General features: G+C 44.5%; 1 protein-coding gene across 1 annotated transcript; it reads right to left on the reverse strand.

Moving 5' to 3' along the window:
- Window positions 1–4,638: 4,638 nt before the first annotated feature.
- Window positions 4,639–18,681, reverse strand: LOC148685445 (phospholipase A2 inhibitor gamma subunit B-like). Its single transcript, XM_088671208.1, has 4 exons — window positions 17,561–18,681; window positions 9,247–9,399; window positions 7,688–7,837; window positions 4,639–5,559 (listed from the first exon to the last, which is right to left on the reverse strand). The coding sequence occupies exons 1-4, from the start codon at window positions 17,781–17,783 to the stop codon at window positions 5,345–5,347; spliced, it is 741 nt and encodes a 246-aa protein (XP_088527334.1). The 5' UTR covers window positions 17,784–18,681; the 3' UTR covers window positions 4,639–5,344.
- Between the last annotated feature and the right edge of the window lie 7,033 nt (window positions 18,682–25,714).

The following is a 25,714-nucleotide window of genomic DNA, read 5'->3' on the forward strand; positions in this document are numbered from 1 at the left end:
ATAGGGCGTCCCAGTGCACGAGTCACTGGTGGTGCTGCTGCAGTGTTCACAGTTCAAGCAAATTCCTGGAAGGGAAAGGAAACAGCAGAATGAAACAAAAGGCTGAGTTACAGTCAGGTGGTAGCAAGTGAGGTTTATTCAGGTCTGGCCCAAGACATTTTGCATACCTCCCCCCCCCCAACATACCCCCCCCCATGAAAATAGGGATGTCCTAAAGAATGTGAGACATTCCGGGATCAAATCGGAAAATTTGGGTGGCTTCTGTAAATCCAGGTCTGTCCCTGGAAAACAGGGGCAGTTGCAGGATCTGGTTTTGGCACCCTGGGTAAACCGCAAAGGAGAATTCCCTGGATGCCAAGATCCATCCAACTACCGTTTGGTGAGAGAACCCCAGTAGAGATATAAAATCACAAAATATATAGCAAAGTAAAGCATGGAAATATAGGTTGTTAGATCTTTAAGACATCTCCTACAAAGTGCCTTCCAAAGTTCACCTCTTCCCCTAGCATACAAAAAGACCATATGTTTGGTAAGTTAAAATGGTTTACTTACAAACCCTCCAAAGATCATATTCATGTGTTTTTCCATACAGCTTTGAGAAAACGTTGCACAGGCAGTAAAAACTGGCTTAGTTATCGTGGTGAAAGTTCTGAAATTATTGGAATGCAAACACAACAATGGCTTGTAAGAGCCATGTGGCCTGAGCTGTAGCAACCAGCTCAAAACGTCTTCACTCATTGAGCTTCTCTGGTAGATTGACATATACAAAGCCTTTGATTGCCTTCCTCCCAAGGTGAGAGGTAGTGGCCTAACTAAGCCTTGCAGACCAGTTTATGACATTAACCCTTCATGCATTAATTAGACATAACCATGTTGCTTATATGAGGCTGGTTACCCCACAATTTGTACTACAACACCCATCTGATTTGCAGGATGCCAGGCTGGCAAAGGCAGGCGTAAACAATATCAGATTAGATAAACAAATAACATGGTGTAAGGCAGCAAAAGTAGCCAACGTTGTGGCCTCCAGGTACTGTCGAACTACAACTCCCATCATCCTTCATCCTCCCATCATGGGAGCTGGAGTCCACAGTGCCTGGAATGCATTACACTGGCTACCCCTGGCTTAAGCGGTTAAGTCCTGTTGACATACCTGTAAGAGGCAGGAGAACAAAGAAGTAGAAGATCAGAGACGTCTGCATGGCCTTGGGAACACATGCAAAAGAGAAAGGAAAACTCGAGCTCAGGTGGCAGCTACAGCAGGGATCTCTACTCTATTTTTTTTTGAAATATTTTTATTCCTTTTATAAAATTAATAACAAAGACAAAAACAATAATCAATAACAATAACAACCAGCATCAAGTCTCTCTCCCTGCCACCTCCCATATCTCCGTTTAATTTCACCCGTAACAATGTCCATTCCCATTTCAAAGTCCTCTTCCCCTCTCAGCTGCAATTCAGATTCTTTCTTCTGTGTAGAAGTGCAGGCCTTCCATACATCTTCATCATTTATGCCCTCCTCTCCAGCATTTCCCCATCAATTCCCCTCTTTTCTTCAGTCTCGACTTTTTTTTCAGTCTCCTCCTGGAAACCTTCAACGCATTTCTTGAATTTTTGCACTTCATCCATACATACTTTCGTTTCCTGTCTATTCTCCTTGATTAAATTCATCACAGTCTGGTAGAAGATCTCTGTTATGTCTCCCATCTCTCCAGTTGAAGGTCGTTGCAGGCAAAAACAGGAAATGGGGGGGGGAGCTTCACTCCAACTCAAGACTCTCACAATGGCTAAATGCAAAGCAGAAATTGAAAGTATCCTTCCATTGTGTCATCACAATGCTTTCCCGCAGCGCTGAACAGGAGTGTTACTTTCAAGTCCAAATCACTACTTTCACAGGGATTTAAAATGAAAATTAAATTCTTCCCCCTTTCCCTGCTTTCAGGGGGAAGCTCAAAGTCCAAACTTCTATGCCCCCAAAATGCTCGATTTGGGGTTCTTCTGGGGGTCCGCTGTGCTGGAGCGGCTCCCCCCGCCTTTTACACGCCGAGGTCCGCTCCGCTGAATGGACCTCCGCCTGCTCATGGCGTCACACTCAACAGGAAGCCCTACATCAGGGATCTCTATTCTAGTCTAGCTGTTAAGGGATTTGGCTTGTGGTCCAACTGGGCTGCAAGGATAACTGAGGGAGAGTGACCAGCAACAAATATGTGCTTGCTGGCCGTGGACATGTGGAACATTCCTTGCGCTTGGTCTGGAAACTGTAGTGAGCATACAACATGACAGCACAACTTCTGATAGGAACTAGACCCTATCATCATATTACACATCTACCCAAAAGTCCTCTATGGTTGTCAATGTGTTATGAGGCCAACTTGAAGGTGTTACTCTTAAGGTGTGTTAGTTTTCCTGAATATAATGCTACCAGTAGTGCTTCTTTCCTGTTTCCTAAAGCTCATTTCATACTGCAATACAGTCATACCTCGGTTTAAGTACGCTTTGGTTTGAGTACTTTCAATATAAGTACTCCGTGGACTTGTCTGGAACGGATTAATCCACTTTCCATTACTTTCAATGGGAAAGTTCGCTTCAGGTTAAGTACGCTTCAGGTTAAGTACAGACTTCCAGAACCAATTGTGTACTTAAACCAAGGTACCACTGTACCTGTTGTGTTATGGAACTGTGGCTTGTTGACCCATATTCTGGACCAGGGGTGCCAACTTGAATAAAATATTGTGTGGGCCCCGCCTCACATAATCAATCACATGATGCAGTGCACACACACCATTTGAATGGGAATGCCCTTCAACTTGGGGGGTGGCAGACTATCAAACGTTTTATTGTGGGGACCGAAGCCCCCATGGCCCCCTAGGAGTTGGCTCCTATGTCCTGGACATCATGCTAATTTTCTTTCGCACCAATGGGCATGACACAGCAGCAAACATCATTGGACATTGTTGTTCCTTTCCCTCCGTTTCCACACATGCATGCTTCTACTCCCCCATGAGTCCCCCATGGAAATAGCAGGAAAGGACTGTATCCCGATCAAACCACCCCAAATTTCATCACTTTACTCCCATGAATTTCCAGGTTAACTAAGCTGCAAAGTGATTTTCCCCCCACCGGAATCAAATAACATAGAAATGAGTTCCAAATATGTACTATATTCCATTAGTTGTCTGCAAGTGGCTTTTATGTCATGTGACTTCTCAAATATAATGGGGAAATCAACAGTTAGGGAAACGTTCGGGAAATGGAATAAACAGCTGTGTGACCACAGCCTTCATATGCATATAAAGCCCTTAAAAGCTTGGGGCCAAGTTACTTGCAGGATCACATTACCCCATAGGTGCCCACTCAAACTCTTCGACTCGTAGAAGCTTCAATGGCATGCTCAGTAGGCAGAAGACCAAGAATCATTGCTGCGGCTTCTTAGAGTTTTCAGGTGCATAAACACAGCAACTGTGGAGGCTTAGAACACCTATGGTCTGACATGATTATGAGATCAGCAGTCTGCTCTTCCAGCTTCTACCTATCAGTCCACAGCAGAGGTGGCCATCCAAGTCTTGCTGAAATCCAGTTACTGTCAGCCCCAGCCAGCTTGAAACAGTAAGGAATTCTGGGAGATGTAGCCCAGCAAAATCAAGAGGGGGCAGCATAGGGTCTTCATCCCTGTCTATAGTTACTGAGCTGGTGTTTCTCCCTCCCCTCCCTCCCCACCTGACTTTATTGCAGGGTTGGGAAACTTGATCAGGAGAATGGGCTAACTTTGATGGTGGAGTGTATGTGAAAAATCATCTGATGTCCCCATGATGTCAGGTGATCCATTTTTGCCCACATGGTATGAATTCAAACATGGAAGGCAAAGGCGCAGGAATTTGCAAAAGCTGATCAGTGCTTTGCAGGTTTCTGAATCATAGAATCATAGAGATGGAAGAGACCACAAGGGCCATCCAGTCCATCCTCCTGCCAAGCAGGAGTTTATGAATCGCTCAGTTATCACCTTGCAGGCCTTGAAATGTTGGCAGGTTTTTAAAGTGAGAAAGTTAGAGTCCTGCTTATTTTCTCTCCCCCAGCTGCTCTGTCTCTTTTTACTCCAGACTTGGAACCCTTAGCTCCTTCCCCCCCCCCCCCACACACACTACTCCTGCTGCTGCTGCTGCTGCTACTACTACTACTACTACTACTACTACTACTACTACTACCAGTGCCTTGTCCAGGTTCAACCTCAATCCTTGACAGCCATCCATCCTCCAACCCCCTCCATGCACTCACACAGGACATTCACTGCTCTCGCTGGTGCCTCCTATGAAGGAACCCGATACTTCTCAATCTGCTACTGTTCACCAGCTGGGCTCCACACTCTGGTTTATGGCCTTGAGCTCTGCTCATGCCTCTTGCTTGACAAAATGGAGATGCGGCTAGGAGCCTAGGCATGGATGGAATGGTAGTCGGGGTTGCTTGTGATTTTGTGATTTTGTTTCTTCGTTTGTTTTAATTGAGGTTCATCTCTTTTATATATAGAATAATCTTGGACACAGCTAAGGAGCATTGCTTTGCCCCAGACTGGCCAAATCACTTTTTGAATCAATATGAAGGTACATTAGGAAGAAACACAACGATCTCATCTGTAGCCCCACCCAGCCATGCAAGAACCCTCTAACTGGGATCTCCCCATAGTGCTAAAGGCTTCCTTAAACTCTTATTGACTGCCATTTGGAAGACTGCCATTTCAGTTTTTGGACTGAATATTCTTTATTAGGCCTGCAATCTTTCATTTAGAAAACAGTCGGGAACCCTGAAAAGAAATCTGGAGGAGGATGGAGAGGCATCGTGGTCATCAAGTTGGGATGAGGAAGGAATTCAATTTTGTCTGCATACCGTATTAATACAAACTAACTCATTTGCACCTCCCAGATCAATACGCAAACTAAAACTCAGCCTTCAAATTTTACATTTCTCAGAATATTGCAATGTAGTTCATGAACCAGATAGTGTATACAAAAATGCATTTATATGGGGAAAGTGCCAAAAGTGCATATTTTGGTGATAATAACATATATACAAATGCATTATATTAGGGAGAAATGCTAGCAAAGCTCTATATTGGTCAAACTGCAAGTACAAATTGTGTTTATTAGGAGAAATTCAAGCTAAAATGTGGATGGATTTTCAATAGTGTTTTTTAAAATAAATGCAGATTGCTGTAATAATGTGGAGAATTGAATTTAAGATTTTTTTAAAATGAGAAACTTATAGCAGTGTACTTGACAGATTTGTCCATTCCAGTGCCCAAAAGCTCATGACATGGATCCTCCTACAAGTTGGCTGGCATGGAAAGAGAGCTCAGGAGAGAAACTTCATAAAGAGAATGCTGGAGATACTGGGTAGCAGGAGGGGGAAGGAACTCATCCCCAGAATGTGGTTGGTGCTAGAGGATTTAGCAGGCTCACAGACTGCGGTGATCACTGGGTAGTTGGTTCCATTAATGGTCACCTTTTTGTTCTTGAATTCACACACGTTGCTTGTTCCACAACCCTTCATGATGAACGTCTTGGCACCTGCAGGTAGACATGGTTCATAGTCATTGACAGCCTTATCCTCCATGAATCTGTCCAATACTTTTTGAAAGCCATCCAAAATGGTGGCCATCATCATTACGTCTTATATGACCAAATCCCATCATTTAACTATGCACTAGGCCAGGCATAGGCAACCTTGGCTCTCCAGATGTTTTGGAACTACAACTCCCATGATCCCTGACCATTGGCCCTGTTAGCTAGGGATCATGGGAGTTGTAGTTCCAAAACATCTGGAGAGCCAAGGTTGCCTATGCCTGCACTAGGCGAAGAATGTTTGTTTGTTTGTTTGTTTGTTTGTTTTATAAATTTTGAAAAATAAAACACAACTAGTCAAACATTCTCCAATAGACATCCCCTTGGTAATCGACTCCCCCTCCACCCTTCCTTGGTTTCCTCAAATTATCTTTTGCTGCTGCATATTGTAATCATTCTATACCTTCTTTCCTCCACCTTATTCTCAGAATAAATTTTACTGCTGAGCTTACTCCAAACCTGAAAGCATCTTAACATGTTTACAATATATTTTATAGTAATTTACAAACATTCTCCAATCCTCCTTGAAGGCTGTCTCGCTCTCTAAATTTATGAGTTAAAATTGCTAATTCAGCATATTCCATCAATTTCAACTGGCACTCCTCTTTCGTAAGTACTGCATCCTCCCACCATTTGGGGGCATATAGTACTCTCTCTAGGGATGCAGGTGGCACAGTTGGTTAAACCACAGAGCCTAGGGCTTGCCGATCAGAAGGTTGGTGGTTCGAATCCCCACAACAGGGTGAGCTCCCGTTGCTCGGTCCCTGCTCCGGTACACCTAGCAGTTTGAAAGCACGTAGATAAATAGGTACCGCTACAGCGGGAAGGTAAACGGCATTTCCGTGCGCTCCTCTGGTTTCGCCAGAAGCAGCTTAGTCATGCTGGCCACATGACCCAGAAGCTGTACGCCAGCTCCCTTGGCCAATAAAGCGAGATGAGCGCCGCAACCCCAGAGTTGTCTGCGACTCGACCTAATGGTCAGGGGCCCCTTTATCTTTAGTACTCTCATTGCAGTAGTCACATAAAGAAACAAATTCCTTTGATTCTTTGGTACATCTGGTCCAATTATCGCTAGAAGAAAAGCTTCTGGACTTTTTGGGAGAGTCATCTTAAATATATTTTTTCATATCATTATGTATCATCTCCCAATGTGCCTTCTTTTCCTTTGTTGTTGTTGTTTAGTCGTTTAGTCGTGTCCGACTCTTCATGACCCCATGGACCATAGCACACCAGGCACTCCTGTCTTCCACTGCCTCCCACATTTTGGTCAAACTCATGTTCGTAGCTTCAAGAACACTGTCCAACCATCTTGTCCTCTGCCGTCCCCTTCTCTTTGTGCCCTCCATCTTTCCCAACATCAGGGTCTTTTCCAGGGAGTCTTCTCTTCTCATGAGGTGGCCAAAGTATTGGAGCCTCAGCTTCACGATCTGTCCTTTCAGTGAGCACTCAGGGCTGATTTCAGAATGGATAGGTTTGATCTTTTCCTTTACATGTACCTAATTCTGACTGATATATGACTTACTTATTTGGCCAGTCTGAACGTTCCAACATTTAGCTCAGGCATCCCCAAACTTTGGCCCTCCAGATGTTTTGGACTACAATTCCCATCATCCCTGACCACTGGTCCTGTTAGCTAGGGATCATGGGAGTTGTAGGCCAAAACATCTGGAGGGCCGCAGTTTGAGGATCCCTGATTTCGCTTGATCATCTCATCTCAAGGTTCCACTCATTTGAAAAGGACTTATGTGAAGGAGCCCCGATTCAATCCCTCACCCAAGACATTATAGTGCACCAAAGGACAATGCACACAAGCCATTAGCACCTTATCATGGATACAATTCCCCCCCCCATGCTCTGGCAGAGCTCTTGTTCATTTCAATGATGCTTGAACCAGAGAACATCCTGGGAGATTGTTACTTGAGGTTCAAGGCAGCAGGTCTCTTGCTCTGCCACCTGAGGTGTCCATCTCATCTTGGCTCATGGTTGGTCCATCTCTGGAAGCTCCAGAGGCAGCATTCCCTGCCCCCATACTCCCTCTACCCCACACAATACCTCTTCCTCCCTTGCTAAGTACCTTTTTCAGGGCCCATGGTCCCTGTTATGTTAAAGCAAGTATTTTCCGCATCTCTGCATGTTACTTTTTCGCCGTTGCAGGTTTTCTCTGTCTCAGTGAAACATCCAATTGGGCATTCGAGCCTATTCTTTGTCGAAGAGGTTGGAGGAACTAGGAAGCAAAGAAGAAAGAAGTAAGTGATGTAGGGATTTCTAAATAGGAATCTAAGAAGAGGCCTAATGGTTCATTGACAAGCCTAAATCACACATGCACCGGTAGCAGCCAGTGTGTTGGGGTGAAGCAACACTCCTAATGCTGGCATTTCTTCCATTTACCTGTATGGACCTCCGCCAAGCATCCATGCAACTGCCCTGCCTGATCCATCACATCACAATGGCTGCTACTGGTGTGTGCTAGAAGTGAGGTGGGAAACAGCAGTCTTCTCTTGCACATGATGGAGCAGGAAAAGGATGCAGGAGGTTGGAGTTGTGTGAATGCAGCAGCGGGAGCCCTAGACTGGCTCTCCAGTAGACCCACATCTTTCTGAACCCACCCTAGTCCCTTCCAGGCAGGCTGCAGCAACGATAGTGTTAGGAGGTCAGCTTCTCCCCACACAATCCTGTCCCACACTCTGTATTCCTTCTTCTCACTCCAGGTGTGGGAAAACTACCAGATATTGGAAAACTACAAACTCACAACTTCCTTGCCCACTGGCCATGCTTGTTGGGGCTGAGGGAAGGTGCAGTTAAGCAACATCTGGAGTGCCAGTGGTTCCCCACACCAGTTGAATAACACCTGCTTGTTAGGGACGCCATTCCCAAATTGAAGGGGTGGTGGTTGGCAACATGCAGGCACCCACTGAGCCCGTTCCCCCACAAGCACTTTGTTTTGATGTTGTTTTCTTTTAACATTTTCTTTGTCAGAAAGAATGAGGTCCAGAGACAACTTCCGTGCCTGCCTGGATGAGAACAGGCAGGAGGAGGAACTAGTGCAGACTAAAACATCATACACTCCATGCTATTCCTACCAATTAAAAATGAAAATTGTGTAGGGACTCAGCTACATTAGTAAATAGTGTTTTACATTTGTTATAATGCTGTGACACCAGATGGCACCATAGAGCAGAAAACCTTTCTACACGATTTTAAATAGAGTTTTTTTCTTTTATAACAATTTCTAATTTATTTTTTGCAACGTGTTCTTGAAACAATAACACTGCATTCATGGCGGATTTATCCTGCTTTCATTTCTTCAGTGATGCTTCCTCGATTCTACTGCATCATTATCACTGGTTGGAGGGGCTGGCTATAGAGCAACAAAAGTGGGGAAAACATAAACCAATACATTTGTAGAATGAAAAGTTAAGGGGGTTCCACAGGAAGTAATGGGATGCACACTGATTGGAAATGAAGCCATGTGACTAACCCGAAACCTTTGCACACGCAAACATGATTGAAATGATTGAGACTGCCCCAATAGCATCATGAGCAGAAATCAACCTGGGTGCACCAGGAATATGACATCTGGAGGAACCCAGATTTGCATTCCTGTTGTCAGAGAGGGGGCAGATGATGACTTACCTCCCCATTTTAAGTTTTCATTGCAGTCAGCTGTGGTACAGCAAGCCGAGGTGTGGCGCAGATATGCCCCATCTCCTATGGTGATGGTGAAAGCATTGGCACAAGAATCATTTTTCCCACATGTATAGAAGAATGTTGCATCAAACTTGGTGTCTGTTTACCGGAAGAGAGAAAAGACAAATAGTAGGTCAAGAGAACCCATTCCCCAGAATCCTTCATTCTCTGCCTAACTCTGTTTTTTTTTTTTTGTAATTATTTTTATTAAAGATTTTCTTAGGTTACAAAGATAGTGCAATGTCTCATTTTTTTTTTCATGCATCATTTTTACACATCAATTTTAACTTGTTGAGACATTATGAGGAAGGGGGGAAAGAGGTAGGTGGGATGGGGGGTTGGGTGTGGTGGATTGCCGATGTTTCTGTTTTTCTTGATATGTGTAGGGGTTCGGCGTCAGCGTCGTTTGTACAGGTTCTCTGTTGTTTGTTCGTGCTTCTTTGTTGGTGAGAGAGGTCAGGATTCGTCTTAGAATGTGGTTATTCATTCATGGTTGGCTGTGATGATCCTTAATTTCTTGCGTGAGTGGGGGGGGGAGGGTGTTTTGATCAAGTTAGCCATATTGATTTGTATGCTGCCGGTAAGCTTTTGTCATTTTCCTGTTGGGTTGTATAAGTGATGAAGGGGAACCATACTGGGGTGAAGGTGTCTTCTTCTGTTTGTCCCCGTGTCAGTTTCAGCTTACTGGTTAGTTTTTCTAGCAGGGCCGTTTCCCATACAACTTGGTACCATTGGTCCAAGCCCACTCCCGATAAGTCCTTCCAGTGCCTGGCTATGATGCTTCTAGTTGCTGACAACAGATGGATTATAAGTTCTTTATGATTTGCGTGAGCGTTGTTATCTTGAAAGATATTTAGTAAAACCAATTCTGGGGTAATTTCTAGCACTTGCTTAGTTATGTTACAAATTTCTTGCATAGATGTCTTCCAGAATGATTGAATTTTAGGGCACTCCCACCACATGTGGAGGTACGTGCCTGTGGAAGTGCATCCTCTCCAACATTTTGATGAGATTCCTGATCGTATTAGTGATAATTTTCGTGGAGTCAGGTACCATCTGTGAGTTAGTTTCAATGAGAGTTCTTTTCTTTTCATTGATATAGATTTGAAAGGGGGTTTCGACCACATTTTAGTCCATTGGGTAGGGTTGATTTCATATCCTATGTCATCCTCCCATTGTCGTTTTATCTTGTCCAGGGGATCTATGGGATTCTGAATTAGTATCTTGTAAATTGCAGATACCATCCCTTTTCCGTGTCCTTTTGGCAATTGGAGGAGGTTTTCGAAAGCTGTCAGGGGTCTAGTTGCTGCTGGTTTTACAGTTGGGTTGTTCAGAAAGGCATGTAGTTGATGTTGTGCTAACCAGGACATTGGGATGTCTTCTAGTTTGTCCTGTATTTCTTGTGGTGACAAAGGTTTGTTGTCTTTATAAAAGTCTATTAAGCGATGTAAACCTTTGGTTTGCCAAGTCTTCATCTGGAGGTTTTGTGCTGCATGATGGAACAAGGGATGGTAAGCCAGGGGAATTAATGGGGATGGGGTTGGAGATAGTTTACTAGTTTCTGCTTTCCATGCTTTGAACATGGTTTGTGTGTATCTGTTGAGTGTTGTGGGAATCTTCCTTAATTTGTTTGGGAGAAATGGATATGCTGTGGTGCAGATATTTTCAATTGAGTCCCTCTCCAGATGTACCCATTGTTTTGTCTCGTCTTGTAGTATATATGGGATTATATGGCGTATTTGGTTGGCGTTGTAGTATGTTTCTATGTTGGGGATTCCCCATCCTCCTACTGAGGTGGGGAGGTGAAGGTATTTGGTGCCAATCCTTGGTTTTTTATGTGAGAAAATAAAAGAATGTAATTTTCCCTGCCATTTGCGAAGTTGGGTTGGGGGGATCCAGATTGGGAGGGTTTGGAATAAGTATGTCAGTTTTGGGAGGGTGACCATTTTGACGATGGCTATTCTGTCTGAAAGAGTGAAACTCATACTGTCCCATTTCTTTAGGTCTTTGTTTATTTGTCGCCACATGGGCTTGTAATTATGGAGGTATAATTTATTGAGGTTCTTGGTTATTTGTACCCCTAGATATCTGAATTTGGTATGACAAAGTTTTATTTTGGTGATATTAGTAAGTTCTTTTTGGATATGGGGAGGGGTGTTGAAGCACATGGCTTCTGATTTTCCAAAGTTTACCTGTAGGCCCGACACCATTGCAAATGTGTTGAGTTCTCTGATTAGGGAGGTTGCTGTATTTAATGGGTCTGATGTTGTGACCATCAGGTCATCTGCAAAGAGCCCTAATTTATAATTTTTGCCTTTTATTTCCACTCCCTTGATGTCTGTGGCTGCTCGGATTCGGATTGCTAGGGGCTCCAAAGCTAGGATGAATAGGAATGGAGACAGCGGGCATCCTTGTTTTGTGCCTCTTTGAATTGCTATGGTGTTTGAGTCCATATTATTAATTCTGCATTTTGCTGAGGCTTGGGAATATATTTGTTTGAGGATTTGTAGGAAGTTGGGGCCAAATTTCATGTTAGTTAGTACTGCTAATAAGTATTTCCACTCCAAGCAATCAAAAGCTTTGAGGATATCTAGGGACATAATTGTCAGTGGAAGTTTAGTTGCCTTACTGTGGTTGATTAAGTTTAGTAGTTTCCTGATGGGGTCTGTAATATTGCGACCAGGGACGAAGCCAGTCTGGTCTGGGACTATTAAATTGCCTAGAAAGATTTTTAAACGATTGGCCAATATTGATGTGAATATCTTGTAATCCTGATTTATTAATGAAATTGGGCGGTAAGATTCTACTTTGAGGTTGTCCTTTAATGGTTTTGGGATGGAGACTATTTTAGATTGATTCCATGTTTTGGGAATGAGCCCCCCTTTCATGATATCATTGAATAGGCGTATCATGTAGGGCATCAGGGGTTCTTTGAATTTTTTATAGAATTCTGCCGTGAAGCCGTCTGGGCCCGGGGCTTTATGTGGTTTCAAGTTTTTAAGGACCGTATCTATTTCCTCAGGGGTGATAGGGCTGTCCATAAATTCCTGTTCCTCCTTGGTTAAGGTGGGCATGGTCAGTTCTGCCAGGAATTTTCTAATTCCCTCCTCAGTTGGGTTGTGAGAAGTGTACAGATTGGAGTAGAATTCTGCAAATTCAGAGGTTATTTCTTTCGGGGAAAATGTCACGTTGCCGTCTTTTTTGGCGATGCAGTGTATTCTTGTTTTAAGTGCTTTTTTCCTGCATCTATTTGCTAATAGTCTGGAGTTTTTCCCTCCATACTCATAGAAGCGCTGTTTAGAATATAAAATATTGATCATTGTTTTGTTGATTTCTAAGGAGTCTAATTCTCTTCTCTTTTGTTCTAGAAGTTTAAGTAGTTTTTTGGAACCTGTTTGTTTGTAACGTGATGAGAGGGCAATGATGTCTTGTTCTATTTTGTTAATTTTTGAAGAGGTTTGTTTTTTAAGGAGTGCTTTCTCTTTTATGCAAACTCCTCTGGTCACCGCTTTCATAGCGTCCCATAAGAGGGGGGTATTTATATTGTCTACATCATTCTCCTTAAAATAGTTTTGGAGAGTTTTTGTGATACTTGCTCTAATTTGGGTGTTTGTGGTTAGAATGGGACTGAAAGACCATGATGGAGTAGTTTGCGTTTCTTCACCTATTTTAACAGTGACTTCTACTGGGGCATGATCTGTGATTTTGATGCTGCCTATGTTTGTTGATTCTACCAAGGGGATCAGACCCTGTGTGAGCAGGATGCTGTCCAGTCTGGACGTTGTACCATGACGTCCGGACTGGAATGTGTGGGTGATGTCTCCCGGGTTGTGTTCGCCCCAAATGTCATAAAGACCCCTGTTTTTTAACATTTTTAGTAACTTGTAAGAAGCCTTAGTTGTTTGGGAGGGAGGGTTGAGGAGGGTTGCCTGTGAGTTTACAGGATGTGTGTTTTCCAGAGTTATGCCCTTAATATTTAAGTTAAGGTCGCCTCCTAGAATTGCTTCCCCCTCAGAGAAAGAAAGGAACTTGTTTAGTGTTTTTTGAAAGAAATCAAGTTGTCTCGAGTTAGGGCCATATAATGAGCCGATTGTCAGTTTAATTTTGCCATCTAGTATTCCTTTAATGAAAATGAATCTACCTTTTTTGTCCTTTAGGACTGTTGTGGCGTTGAAATTTAAGTCCCTACTAATTATTACAGCTACTCCGCGGGCCTTTCCTGAGCCTTGTGCTACCCATTGTTGACTAAAACGAGGGTCATTCAGGAGTTTGTTCCCTTTGGGTGGGTTGTGTATTTCTTGTAGGAAGGTGATGTGTGGTTTCATGGTATTTATGTATGAGGTGATACGTTTTCTCTTGATTGGGTTTCCCAGCCCCCTCACATTTAGTGTGATTGCTTTTAAGCTAGCCATCTTGTTTATTTATTCTGTAGGATGGTTCCTTGCCAACCCGTTTGGGTTGTCCTATATCCCTCACTTCGTGTCGTGTATTGAACCATTGGAGTTGCGCTGACTTATGATGTGGCAGGTGGGGGTTCAATGGGATCAGAATTAGAATCGGGTTAAAGAGTGGGAGGTAAGTTATAGAGGGTTTCCTATATGTAGTTATATAGGTGTTCGTTTGGGGTATTTTGGACCTTTTGGCAAATAGCCGGTTGGTCCTTGGTCTCGGCTGATGTGAAGGGCTGTACTCAAGGACAGGCCTTCCCCTTCGTCGTTTGTGACAGGGGGTGATCAGCAAGACGGTGTAGAGTGGTTTTGTAATGTTAGTGTCTGGTATAAGGTTCGTGAGCAATGTTGCCAATGTTAATAGCAACATCACTGATGTGTTAGAGTGTGTGTATGTGTTGGTGCGCTCTGGTGCCACCATGTTGTTGAATAGGTATCATGTTTTAGCCTGATAGTGAGTTGTGTTATGTTATGGATGTTGGGAGTTGTTTTCCTCTTGTTTGGTATGAAAGGGATACTGGAGATATGGGTTGTGGTTGATGGGGAATGTGATTGAGGTTATCTGGACTGGTGTCAGGGTGGGGTTGGGATGGGGTAGGTTCTATGGAGGTGTGGGATTGGGGGGGATATTGATGATGATAGTTATGTTCAAGGCCTATGGGGAGGGGGTAGGGGGGGTAGGGGGATCACCAGTCCTGCAGTTCGAGATGTTTTCCGGTTGCCTCATTTAGCTGTGGTTGTTGTTGTTGTAGGGTTGTTCCTCAGTGATGTTTTGGTTCGGTTGATCGTGGTTAGGCGTCCTGTGGAGAATGTTCGGTAGAATGATTTTGTGCGCGATGGTAGATGGTTGAATCGACGAGTCTTGATGTATTGCTTCTGTTGTCTCTTTCCTCTCTTTACTTCCATCCACTCATTTACTGTTATTCCACTTTCTTGATCTCGGCTGTCACTTGGTAAGTCTTTCTGTTGCTGGTTCGATGGAGGATCGAGTCCAAGGTTCCTCAATAGTTGTTGGGCTTCCGTTTCGTTGGTAGCCATGTATTGCGTTGTGTCGGTTGTCACGATGAGACGAAAGGGAAAGCCCCAACGGTATCGAATCCCTTTTTGCTGAAGAAGCTGAGTGTATGGACGTAGGTTTTTTCTCCGATTTAGGGTGTCCTGGGATAGATCTTGTAGGACCAATATGGAATTGTTTTTGTATTGGAGGTTGGTTGAGTTTTTGAGGCTGTTCCATATCTCCTCCTTTTTTCTGTAGCGTGAAAAGCACACTATGATGTCTCTTGGGTGGGCACCAGGTTTTGGCAAAGGTTTTAGAGCTCTGTGTGCCCTTTCCAGATCGGATACCTCGAGTGTTAGATTTGGGATTGTATCTTTCAACCAGCTCACAATCAGGTCTGCTGGGCTTTTCTCCTCTGCTTTTTCTGGGAAGTTGCGGAAGCGGATATTACAGCGTCTGTTTCGGTCTTCGATGTCTGCTTGTTTAATTCTCAATTCTTCGTTTTCTCTTTCCAGTTCGCACAATTTCTCAGTCATGCGTGTGGTTTCATCCCGATATTGCTCTATTATTCCTTCTTGCAGTTGATTTTTCTTTTCTAGAGCTTCCACTCTGGAGATAAGATTGCTGATTAGTAACTGTATAGGGGCCGTTGCATTTTCCACTGCAGCTTCCAGTTTACTAGTCATTCTCTCTTCCATTTCTCTTAGGTGTTGTAATATTTCATCATTTTGAGGAGGTGTTGTGATCTCAGTGTTTTTTACCATCTTTTTAGTTGGTGACACCTTCATCTCCTTGACGTTTTTGGTTTGAGGTTTGTTTGGCATTCTCTCAGAGTGGGACGTGTTGCGGTTAGGGGTTATGGCGATGAGGATTTCTGGGTGTTGGGTTATTGGACTAGTCAGGCGTTGTTGACTGGTGGCTTCTGCAGAGCGTTCGGTTTAGGCAATCATTTGTATCATCTCTTGGCGATGTTATGTGAATTTCTCTGAGGTTGTCGTACTCGCCTCAACAGTGTTGTCAAAGCGGTGGTCAGGTACTCAGAGAGGCGGGTAGACCCAAGGACAAATAGACAAACAAACAGGTGAGAGTAGACAAACAAACAGGTGGGGAAAGAGAGAAAGAGAAAAAAGGGGGGGTTATAGATGGGCAAACAAGCAACTCAACAAACAAAGAGGGTATAAAACAAAAGAAGGGGTGAGGAGTGATAAGTGGGGTGGAAGGGGAAGATAAGGAATGGACAAATAAAGGGGAATTGAGTGTCTGGGAAGGGGTTCAAGGAGAAGGTTTATGTAGTGGAATGAAGGAAATAAGATAAAAATAAAATAGAAGTGTTTATTTTAAAGGGGGGTGATGAGTGGGAGGAAAGGCTCCCCTATTGGAGACAGGTTAATAAACAGACTAGATAGGGGGGGTTCAATTTAAAAGGGGGAAAGAAGGAACCGAAAAGGAAAGAGAAGACAAAATGAGGGTGGAAACAAGTGAGACGGAGGGTAAAAATAAAGAGAGGATATATTGGGGAGGTGGGTTTGAGTGTATGGAAAGGGTTTATGTATTGAGGTGGAAGGAATAATATAAGGCTAAGGTCTGCCTAACTCTGTTGTCTCCGCTCTGCCTTGCCCTTCCACCTTGGTTCCAAGTTCTCCCAAGGGAATGTGGCCTCCCAGAGTATAAGAGCCTGTAGATCAGACCAGAACTCAGCATAATCATAGCAACATAGGAGCATCTGCTTTTGGTGACCAAGGTCCCAGGTTCAGTCTCAAGGTAGAGCTGGGAAAAAGGCTTCCTGTTTGGAACTTTAGAGAGCTTCCGTCAGTCAGTGCAGACAATACTGAACTGCATAGACCAGTGGTCTGCCTCAGTGTAAGACAGCTTCTTATATTCCTGTCAAGGCAACCAGTCATTACGTGTTGCTAGGTGTGTTGTATTGTATATTTAAGTACAGTGGTACCTCTGGTTAAGAACTTAATTCGTTCCAGAGGTCCGTTCTTAAGCTGAAACCATTCTTATCCTGAGGCGCACTTTCGCTAATGGGGCCTCCTGCTGTGCACGCGCCTCTGGCGCGTGATTTCCGTTTGCATCCTGAGGCAAAGTTTGCAACCAGGAGCAGGTACTTCCGGGTTAGCGGAGTTCGTAACCCCAAGCATTCGTAACCAGAAGCGTTCGTAACCAGAGGTACCACTGTAGAGGGATTTGTGCCATAGGCATGCATGTGTAGTACAAAGGCCTGTGCCACCATGACCACCCAGCAGGTGGAACCAAAAACCACCTTAGGGATAACTGCCCAGAGGTCGGAAACACAGGAGGGGGTGCTACAGGCTCCCTAAATAGCACCCCTACCAGAGGCAAGACCACTGGCATAGCGTGGGGGGACCAGGGAGGGAGTGGCCCCATGTGCAAAATTATGAAGGCAGCTTCCAGCTTCTGTGGGGATCCCCACCTTGCCTAGGCAAAGACAACAAAGAAGCCCAGTCCCTCAGGGACTAGGTGTGGGTGGAGGGAGGCCAGTACAGTATGGCACAGCACTCTTCTTCACAAGCATCTGGGGGATTCGCCCACCAAGAGTTGAGTTGTGTGGGCAGGCAGGTGGTGTGGCATGGCCCCACTTGGCTCCAGTGAGGGGGGGTGTGCTATGAAGGCATCTGCGGCTTGTCTGACCCGGGTGCCAGCAACCCACGCCACGCCACTAGGCAAGACATCAACCCTGTTGATTGTCATGCTGATTCCTGATTATTCTAAAAGCCTCCAGGGGGAACCACATGATGCCAAATAGTTGCCAGGCTTCCCTGACCCTCTCCTTCTCCCAACACTGCCTTACCAGTCAGTGTGCTCTCGTCCTTGATGGTCACACAGGCGTCATCAGAAGCATCGGGACATGCTTTTGGATCTTGGGTAGCATCATAGCCTTGCCTACACGTCAAGGCTGCGGGAAGACGAGAGATGGACATCATACAACTATGGGACTGAAGCACCCTCAGGCATTGAACAAAACGAGGAAAGCCCATGTCCCATTCAGTGCGTAATGTGGCTGTGGGCATCATATTCCCAAGAGTACGCACCACAATGTGAAATGTATCCAGGCTGCTTACACACCATGCATTTAAAGTGTAGTTAAAGCATTTGACCCCCGCCCCAAAACCTAGGAACTGTAGTTCACCCCTCACAGAACAACAGTACCCAGCACCCTAGAAAAACTACAGTCCCCGTGATTCTTTGGCGGAAGCAAGGTGCTTTACATGTGTGGTGGTGTTATAATTTACAAGTTTTAATAGAAACTTTTTTAAAAAAGTAAGGTATTTATCCAGCCAAAATGTCATCTTTTCACCATCCAATGATCTACTACATGCCTTCAGAAACATGGGTGCTCACAAGAATTATTCACGGGTATGAGGAGGAAAGAAAAACACTGAAAGCAGGGGAACACAACAGATTCTCTCACACACACACACACCCCAAGAGAGAGAGAGAGAGAGAGAGAGAGAGAGAGAGAGAGAGAGAGAGAGAGAGAGAGAGAGAGAGAGAGAGACTGTACATTTTGCCTAATATTTTTGGTTCTTGAAATGCTAAATGAGGGTTGCCACACATCTGGAATTTCCTTAAAAGCCAGAAAAGGCTCAACAACTTTTATATCCAGATTTTCACTTTTTGAAATATGGCAACCCTACGCTAGACACATAGTCTTTTTCCTCTTCTTTTTCAAGCAATGCTGGGAATCTGGGGCTGATGGTTTATTCATGGGAGGGACAACCATGCCCCTCGCTGTTCCGTGGGTGCCCTGGTCCAGGAAGGTCACACACAGGACAGGAAGACATCACCCTTCTCCTAGATATTTGTCTTGGGCACTTGGCCTTCAGAGGGATGGTGCCTCTGAAATCAGGAAGTTACATTTAGCACCTAAATTTTAGCTCACATGACTCAGAGCCACTGAGGAGTCTCTCCTCCAGGGACTTATTTAATTCTACTTTCATTTCCTCATTTCATTTCATACCACCACCAAACCTTGTGGAAGTAAATTTTAGAAGGTGCTTATGAGTTGTTGTGCAAGAAGAAGCTCTTCTTTCATCAGCCCTAAACTAATTGCTAATTGTCTTAATTGGGGGCTGTGGCTCTGCAGCTCCAACCCCACCAGTGCACCAGCACGAAACTGGCTCTGCCATTAGGCAAACTGAGGGAACTGCCTCAGGTGGCAGAAGTCCCCAAGGCGGCAGCTTCACATGTGCCCTACCTGCCCTGCCTCCTCCACCCCTGGTGCAGAAGAGATGCTGGCGATTTAGGTGATAGAGATAGATAGATAGATAGATAGATAGATAGATAGATAGATAGATAGATAGAGTTTTCTAAAAAAATGTTTAGGGGTACTCTCATTTTGACTCAAGAAAATCACCATTTGATAGTTCAAATCAGGAAAAATAAATACAGTAAATGGACAAAACTACAAAGATTCACAAAGTGTTTAGGGTTACAGGTAGGTAGCCGTGTTGGTCTCCTGTTGTTGAAACAAAATAAAAAAATTCCTTCCAGTAGCATGCACATGAAAGCTCATACCAACTTAGTTGGTCTCTAAGGTGCTACTTTAAGGGGACGGGGGTGGCATTGTGGGTTAAACCACAGAGCCTAGGGCTTGCCAATCAGAAGGTTGGCAGTTCGAATCCCCACGATGGGGTGAGCTCCCTTTGCTCAGTCCCTGCTCCTGCCAACCTAGCAGTTCGAAAGCACATCAAAGTGCAAGTAGATAAATAGGTACTGCTACAGCGGGAAGCTGTACGTCGGCTCCCTCGGCCAATAACACGAGATGAGCGCCGCAACCCCAGAGTCAGTCACGACTGGACCTAATGGTCAGGGGTCCCTTTACCTTTACCTAAGGTGCTACTGGAAGGAATTAAAAAAAATGTTTAAGGGTATGCGTACCCCTGCATCCCTCCCAGAAAAAAAGCAGTGGGTAGATAGATAGATGATAGATAGATAGATGATAGATAGATAGATAGATATAGATAGATAGATAGATCCTTGCAAAATATGCCTCCCAATGCTAGTCCTTCCAGAGATCCTTTACCATTACCCTTTTTACCTACTAAGAGTAGACCTTTTGAAGTTAGTGGATAGATCCATTGCAACACACACACTAGCACTAGCACTAGCACTAGCACTAGCACTAGCACTAGCACTAGCACTTAGCTAAATACTGTATATTTCAACCAACCTATAGAACCTACAGCAGGCTTAACAGATTGCTACCAGTCTATGATTCTATGATTCCCCATCACCAAATGCATCCACTCAAAAGCTAGCGTAGAAGTCCAAATGAGGGGAAAATGACCAGCTCTTGCATGCACCTCAGCTCGTCCTTTTGCTACAAGATCGGTCTGTGGCAAGAACATTTTGAGCAAAGTTTTTAACCTTCCTAGATTAGCTTCAAACAATGGCCCAGCTGATATGTCATTCCAAAGTACTGGTCTTCCATTCTGTCCCTAACAGCAGAGTAGGAAAATGGATGTGATCAATGATAAATAACTTACGTGGATCCACAGAGGCAACTAAGAGTGGCGAAAGAAGGCAGAGAACAAGGAGAGGCACCATGGTGTCATAAGGTAGGGCTAAGATCATTTCTGAGCTTGAGTGCTTCTTGCGCCCAGATTTATGTGTACAGGGCATTTTATAGATGGGGCTCCTATGTCAACATTGAATGACTTGCTCCAAAGAACTGCAGTAAAATGATTGCAGTGCTGTGTAAATACCTGTAAAGCAACTGGGTGGATATGTCCCTCTTATTGTGTTGGGCAGTGTCTACCTGGGGTTCAAGGACTTCCTGGAACAATCGGTAGATTCAGACAACAAATCTGATGGCAAACGTACTGTATATTCCTGCGTATAAGACTACTTTTTAACCCAGGAAAACCTCCTCAAAAGACGGGGGTCGTCTTATACATCAGGTTGTATTTCTTATACGGTGATTATATCCCAAACTCTATATTTTAACTGGAAAAGTTAGGGGGTGTCTTATACGCCCAGTCGTCTATGGGCATTCCTACCTGTTTGACACACATCTTACATATTATGACAATCCATTTATGCCCCCGCTCCTCTATGGATTCTCAAGCAGGCAGACACGACCACTCTTTTATTCTAACAACAACCCTACAAGGTAAGTTAAGCTGAGAGGTAGTATGTAGCCCGAAGTACATCACCCAGAGAGTTTCATGGTTGAGTGGCGATCTGAACCCAGGTCCTCCTAATCCCACCATATTGTTAGTTCTTGCTTGCTGTGCAAAATCAAAGTATTAGCCACCACTGCCACAAAGGTAGCATTTTTAGGTCATTGTCAGGCTTGAAGAATCCTCTCCCTCCCCTGGTGGCTTCAAGAAGCAGGGAGGAAACGCGAAAGGTTTTTCTTATGATTTTATTCAGTCCTTACGGTGAGAGACAAAGAATCCAGACATCACTCAGTGATGGAATTGCTCACTCTGGCTCCTCCCCCTTACTTTTCTCCCAACAGCATCTGACCCTATGGTGGCCCCTGTGGTCAAATGTTTATTCGTCGATTGCTCTTGCACACTTAAGGAACATCAAGTTCTAGAGGACAGCCACTCATCTATGCTGTCTAAAGATGTGTCAGCTGGCTGCTCTGCCTCCCCCCCCCTCCTTCTCCTAACACCTCATAACTCAGCTGCTTGCCTGTCTCTGATCTGTTATCTCCCTCAGAGTTCTGCTGTAATCCAATACTGTCTCTCTCTTCTCTGGAAGCTACAAGAGAAGAGGTGTGTATATGATCTCCACCATTCCTCTTCCTCTTCAGTCCAGTCCCTGTAGGTCATAAACATCCAAGACCTGGCAATGGTGGTTTTTGGTGTGTTTCCCTGGAAAAGTATTCTATAGTCAGGAAACCACCACTAAAAAAGCCTGTTTTCATGCTGCCATCCTGCACACCTCCCTCAGAGGTGGCCTAGAGAGAAGGGGCTTGGATGATCATAGAGTCATAGAATCTTAAGAGTTGGGAGGGAACCAAGGGTCATCGAGTCCAATCCCCTGCATTGCAGGAATCTCAGCTAAAGCATCCATGACAGGTGACCATCCAACCTCTGCTTAAAAACCTCCAAGGAAGCTGAGTCCACCACCTCTTGTGGGAAAAGTGGTGATGACTGCAGGTTCTTCATAGGTTCTTTATAGGTTTACATGGTGAGAGCTGCTACCGGCATCATCGGCTACAGAACCTTCTAAGTCTCTATAGGTCAAAGATAGCAAAAATTAAGGGTCCCCAGAGTGAAGCAGACAACCCTCTGCAGATGGTATCACAGAACAGGAAGGGACCATGAGGGCCATCTCGCCCAAGCCCTTGCAATACAGGAATCCTTTTGCCCAATGTGGAATTCGAACCCACAACCCTGAGACTAAGAGTCTCACACTCTACCAACTAGCAGTACCAGAGATGGGTGTGGCTTGGGAAGAGTTCAAGGCCCAGAGAGGGAGACTTTGAGGGCCACATTCTTTCCCAACGCCTGAAGCTCCACAGCCCTACTGCAAAAGGTGGGCCCCTATCTATTTTGGGCTTTGCTTTGGGAGTGTCTTGGACTGGCACGATTGAGAGAGGGCTGAAGCCAATGGCTTCTGCTTGAGAGAGTCTCGAATTTATGGGTCACTCAACTCATGGGTGATCTTTCTCAAAGGTCCTTCTCTGACCCTGATGCAGACTCCTTCTCCAGTTGCAGAGACCTGAGCTGCAGTGTATCCCTAGATCTTGCTGCTGAGCTGGCATGAATTAAGACCTTTCTTCTAGGTCCAGAGTTCGACTCACAAAACAGAAGTGTTGGGTTTACTGCCTGGCAGTAAAACTGTCGTTATTGCCCATATGGCCGCTCCCTGGCTTTGTTGCAAATGCAAACAGTGTTGGAGTCCTTGGCATGGTCAGCATCTGAGGTTGGCATCACCAGGCACCTACTGAAGCCCACACCCTAGCTCCGGTCCCATGACTAGCTCTATGCATGATGGTCAGATTATTGTTGTTCTGGGTGGGGTTGCACTCCCTCTGAAGGAGCAGCTAAGGCGCTTGAGGATATGGAGAGGGAAGACATCCCATTCAACTTGTATCCCAGTCTCTGCCAAGCGGCAACAAGATTCTAGATGGTTACAACTGCTCATCCAGGGTTTGTATTTCCACTGGAAAATAAAGACACAATGTAGCCTGCAGTGTATCTGAAGAAGTGTGCATGCACATGAAAGCTTATACCCAGAACAAACTTTAAGGTGCTACTGGACAATTTTTAATTTTTTTAATTTATTTCCACTGTGTCACACCAACACGGTTACCTACCTGAATCTGTAATCTGCAGTGTCTTAGAACTATGGTTTATTCAGACATATGTAAACCTAAAGCCTTCAGTGGAGGGGGTACCTCATGTTGCTCCTCTCATAGCTATAGCAAGCTTGGCTCCAAAGCAGCAGCCAGTCATAGCCCTCTGTTTCACTGTGCAACCTCTCCCAGCCAGCATGCGTGGAATTCTGCCTACTTCCTCCTTCTTGCTCCCAGAATGCCTTGCCAAAAAACCTCTGTGTAGAGAGGGACACCCTCCTTTCCAGCAATGACATCATCCACCCCGCTGTTCCCCAGGGCCTTCTACCTGGTTGATGACTTCCTTTGAGTGGCTAACGGCTGTCCATCAGCACCATTGTTTCTTCAATGACCTGGCACCACCAGTCCGGCCTCATGAGGAAGTTCTCTGGTGCTATTTCCAGCCCTTGCTAAGTCCAGGAATCCATGAGTTTGCTCAAACTCTGACCCTTTACGGGATGTAGAGACTATGGGGAGTCTTCCTGCCTCCCCCTTCATAACAGTAGTTTCCCAAACAACGCACAAATGAAAAGTTCTTTTACATAGTATATGTGTGAGGTTTTTGTCTCAGCATCATTTGGGTAGGTTATTCTACTGTTCATTTGATATTTTCCCTTAGCAGTGTGAAAGGTTGGGGGGCAGGGCATGGTTCCCCCCTTACCTCCCTCTCTTCTCCCCCAGCCGTAAAGGTAAAGGGACCCCTGACCATTAGGTCCAGTTGCGGACGACTCTGGGGTTGCGGCGCTCATTTTGCATTATTGGCCGAGGGAGCCAGCATACAGCTTCCGGGTCATGTGGCCAGCATGACAAAGCCGCTTTTGGAGAACCAGAGCAGTGCACGAAAACACCGTTTACCTTCCTGCTGGAGCGGTACCTATTTATCTACTTGGACACAAGATTTTTAAAATATGAACAAGAATTAAAAATGAGAGTTGATAACCAGATCGGACGTAAACTTTGTTTCTGAGGTTTGGAAATACAAAAAGCGCCACTTCCTGCATTGTAATCTGTGCAGCTCCCATGGAATTTGAGATAAACAGGATGTCAGTAGACACAACATCATCTGGCTCTTTGTGGATTATCAAAAACTCCTGGAACTGATTTTGGACGTGAGAGATGAATTGCAGCAGAACAATATAGAGATTCGCAAAATAAGAGCGAAGCAAGATGAACAAGCACCATCCAGGGGCATTGTAAATGACTTTGCAGAAGAGGAGGAAGATTCATCAGTCCTGGAAAATATAACTGAACTTAAAAAAGAGGAGGAAGATGTATGGAATATTGTTCCCCCAGTGGGAGAGGGGGAACAATACTTATGTTCGATTCAAAGTCCTCAAAGAAGAACCAGCATGGAATAATGTCCTCCCAGTGAGAGAGGGAGGGCAGGATCCATGCTGGGGCATGAGCATAACCGGGGGGGGGGGATGAGATGGAGCTGAAAAGTGGAAACATAGCTGGATGGTACTGTGCTACAGTTAGAAAATTGAGGGGGCAGCAGGTGGATAGGTGGAGAAAGAGTGGGAATAGGGTGAGGAATAACAATGGGTTATTTTCTGATTGATTAAGATGGTCCGAAACTGGAACGTTTTATGGAGCTGGTTGTTACATCTGGGAGATCCGGAGTCCGGGGGGGGGGGGTAGAATTAGATAAATGTGGTTAAAGGTTATTATGATAGAAGAAATAATATTTGAATGTATGGAAAGTTTTTGGGGTATAAATTGTGAGGCTAAAGGAAGAATTAGAGATGGATGGGGAAATAAATTTAGAATTGGATTAATTAATGAATTATAGGTTGAGGATAGCTGATGTGTTTTTTCTTTGAGTAGATTAGAATTGGTTGGAAATTACTGTAATGGGAAAATTGTGTCAGAATAATTTAAGATGATAAAGGAAAATTGCTTAATTTAGATTTAACAAATGGACCCAGTGTGGGGGGAATCAAGGAAGTCCACAATGTCATGTTAATGTAATGAATTGATATGTTTTTTCCTTGTTTTTTCTTTTTTGATTATGTTTTCTTTGTTTTTGTGTTGAAATGTTTGAAAATCAATAAATATTATTTGGAGGGGGAAAATGAATTATGGTGCTGGAGGAGACTCTTGAGAGTCCCATGGACTGCAAGAAGATAAAACCTATCCATTCTGAAGGAAATCAGCCCTGAGTGCTCCCTGGAAGGACAGATCCTGAAGCTGACGCTCCAATACTTTGGCCACCTCATGAGAAGAGAAGACTCCCTGGAAAAGATCATGATGTTGGGAAAGATTGAGGGCACAAGGAGAAGGGGACGACAGAGGACGAGATGGTTGGACAGTGTTCTCGAAGCTACCAACATGAGTTTGACCAAACTGCAGGAGGCAATGGAAGACAGGAGTGCCTGGCATGCTATGGTCCATGGAGTCACAAAGAGTTGGACACGACTATAGAACAAAAACAACAAATTGTACACTGACTGGCACCAGCCCACCCAGCCATGCCACAAGCCTCTGACTGGCACCTTCCCTTCATTAAACCTATGTTGACAGCCATCCAGCAGAAACAAACAAAACCATTTTTGGACTGAATATTTTTTATTGGCCCTGCAATATTTCATTCAGAAAACAGCCTGGAACTTCAAAAACACACTTTGGAGGAGGTGGGGGAGGTATTGT

The sequence above is a fragment of the Zootoca vivipara genome, chromosome 6 (genome assembly GCF_965207765.1).
Source record: "Zootoca vivipara chromosome 6, rZooViv2.hap1.1, whole genome shotgun sequence".
Lineage (NCBI taxonomy): Eukaryota > Metazoa > Chordata > Lepidosauria > Squamata > Lacertidae > Zootoca > Zootoca vivipara.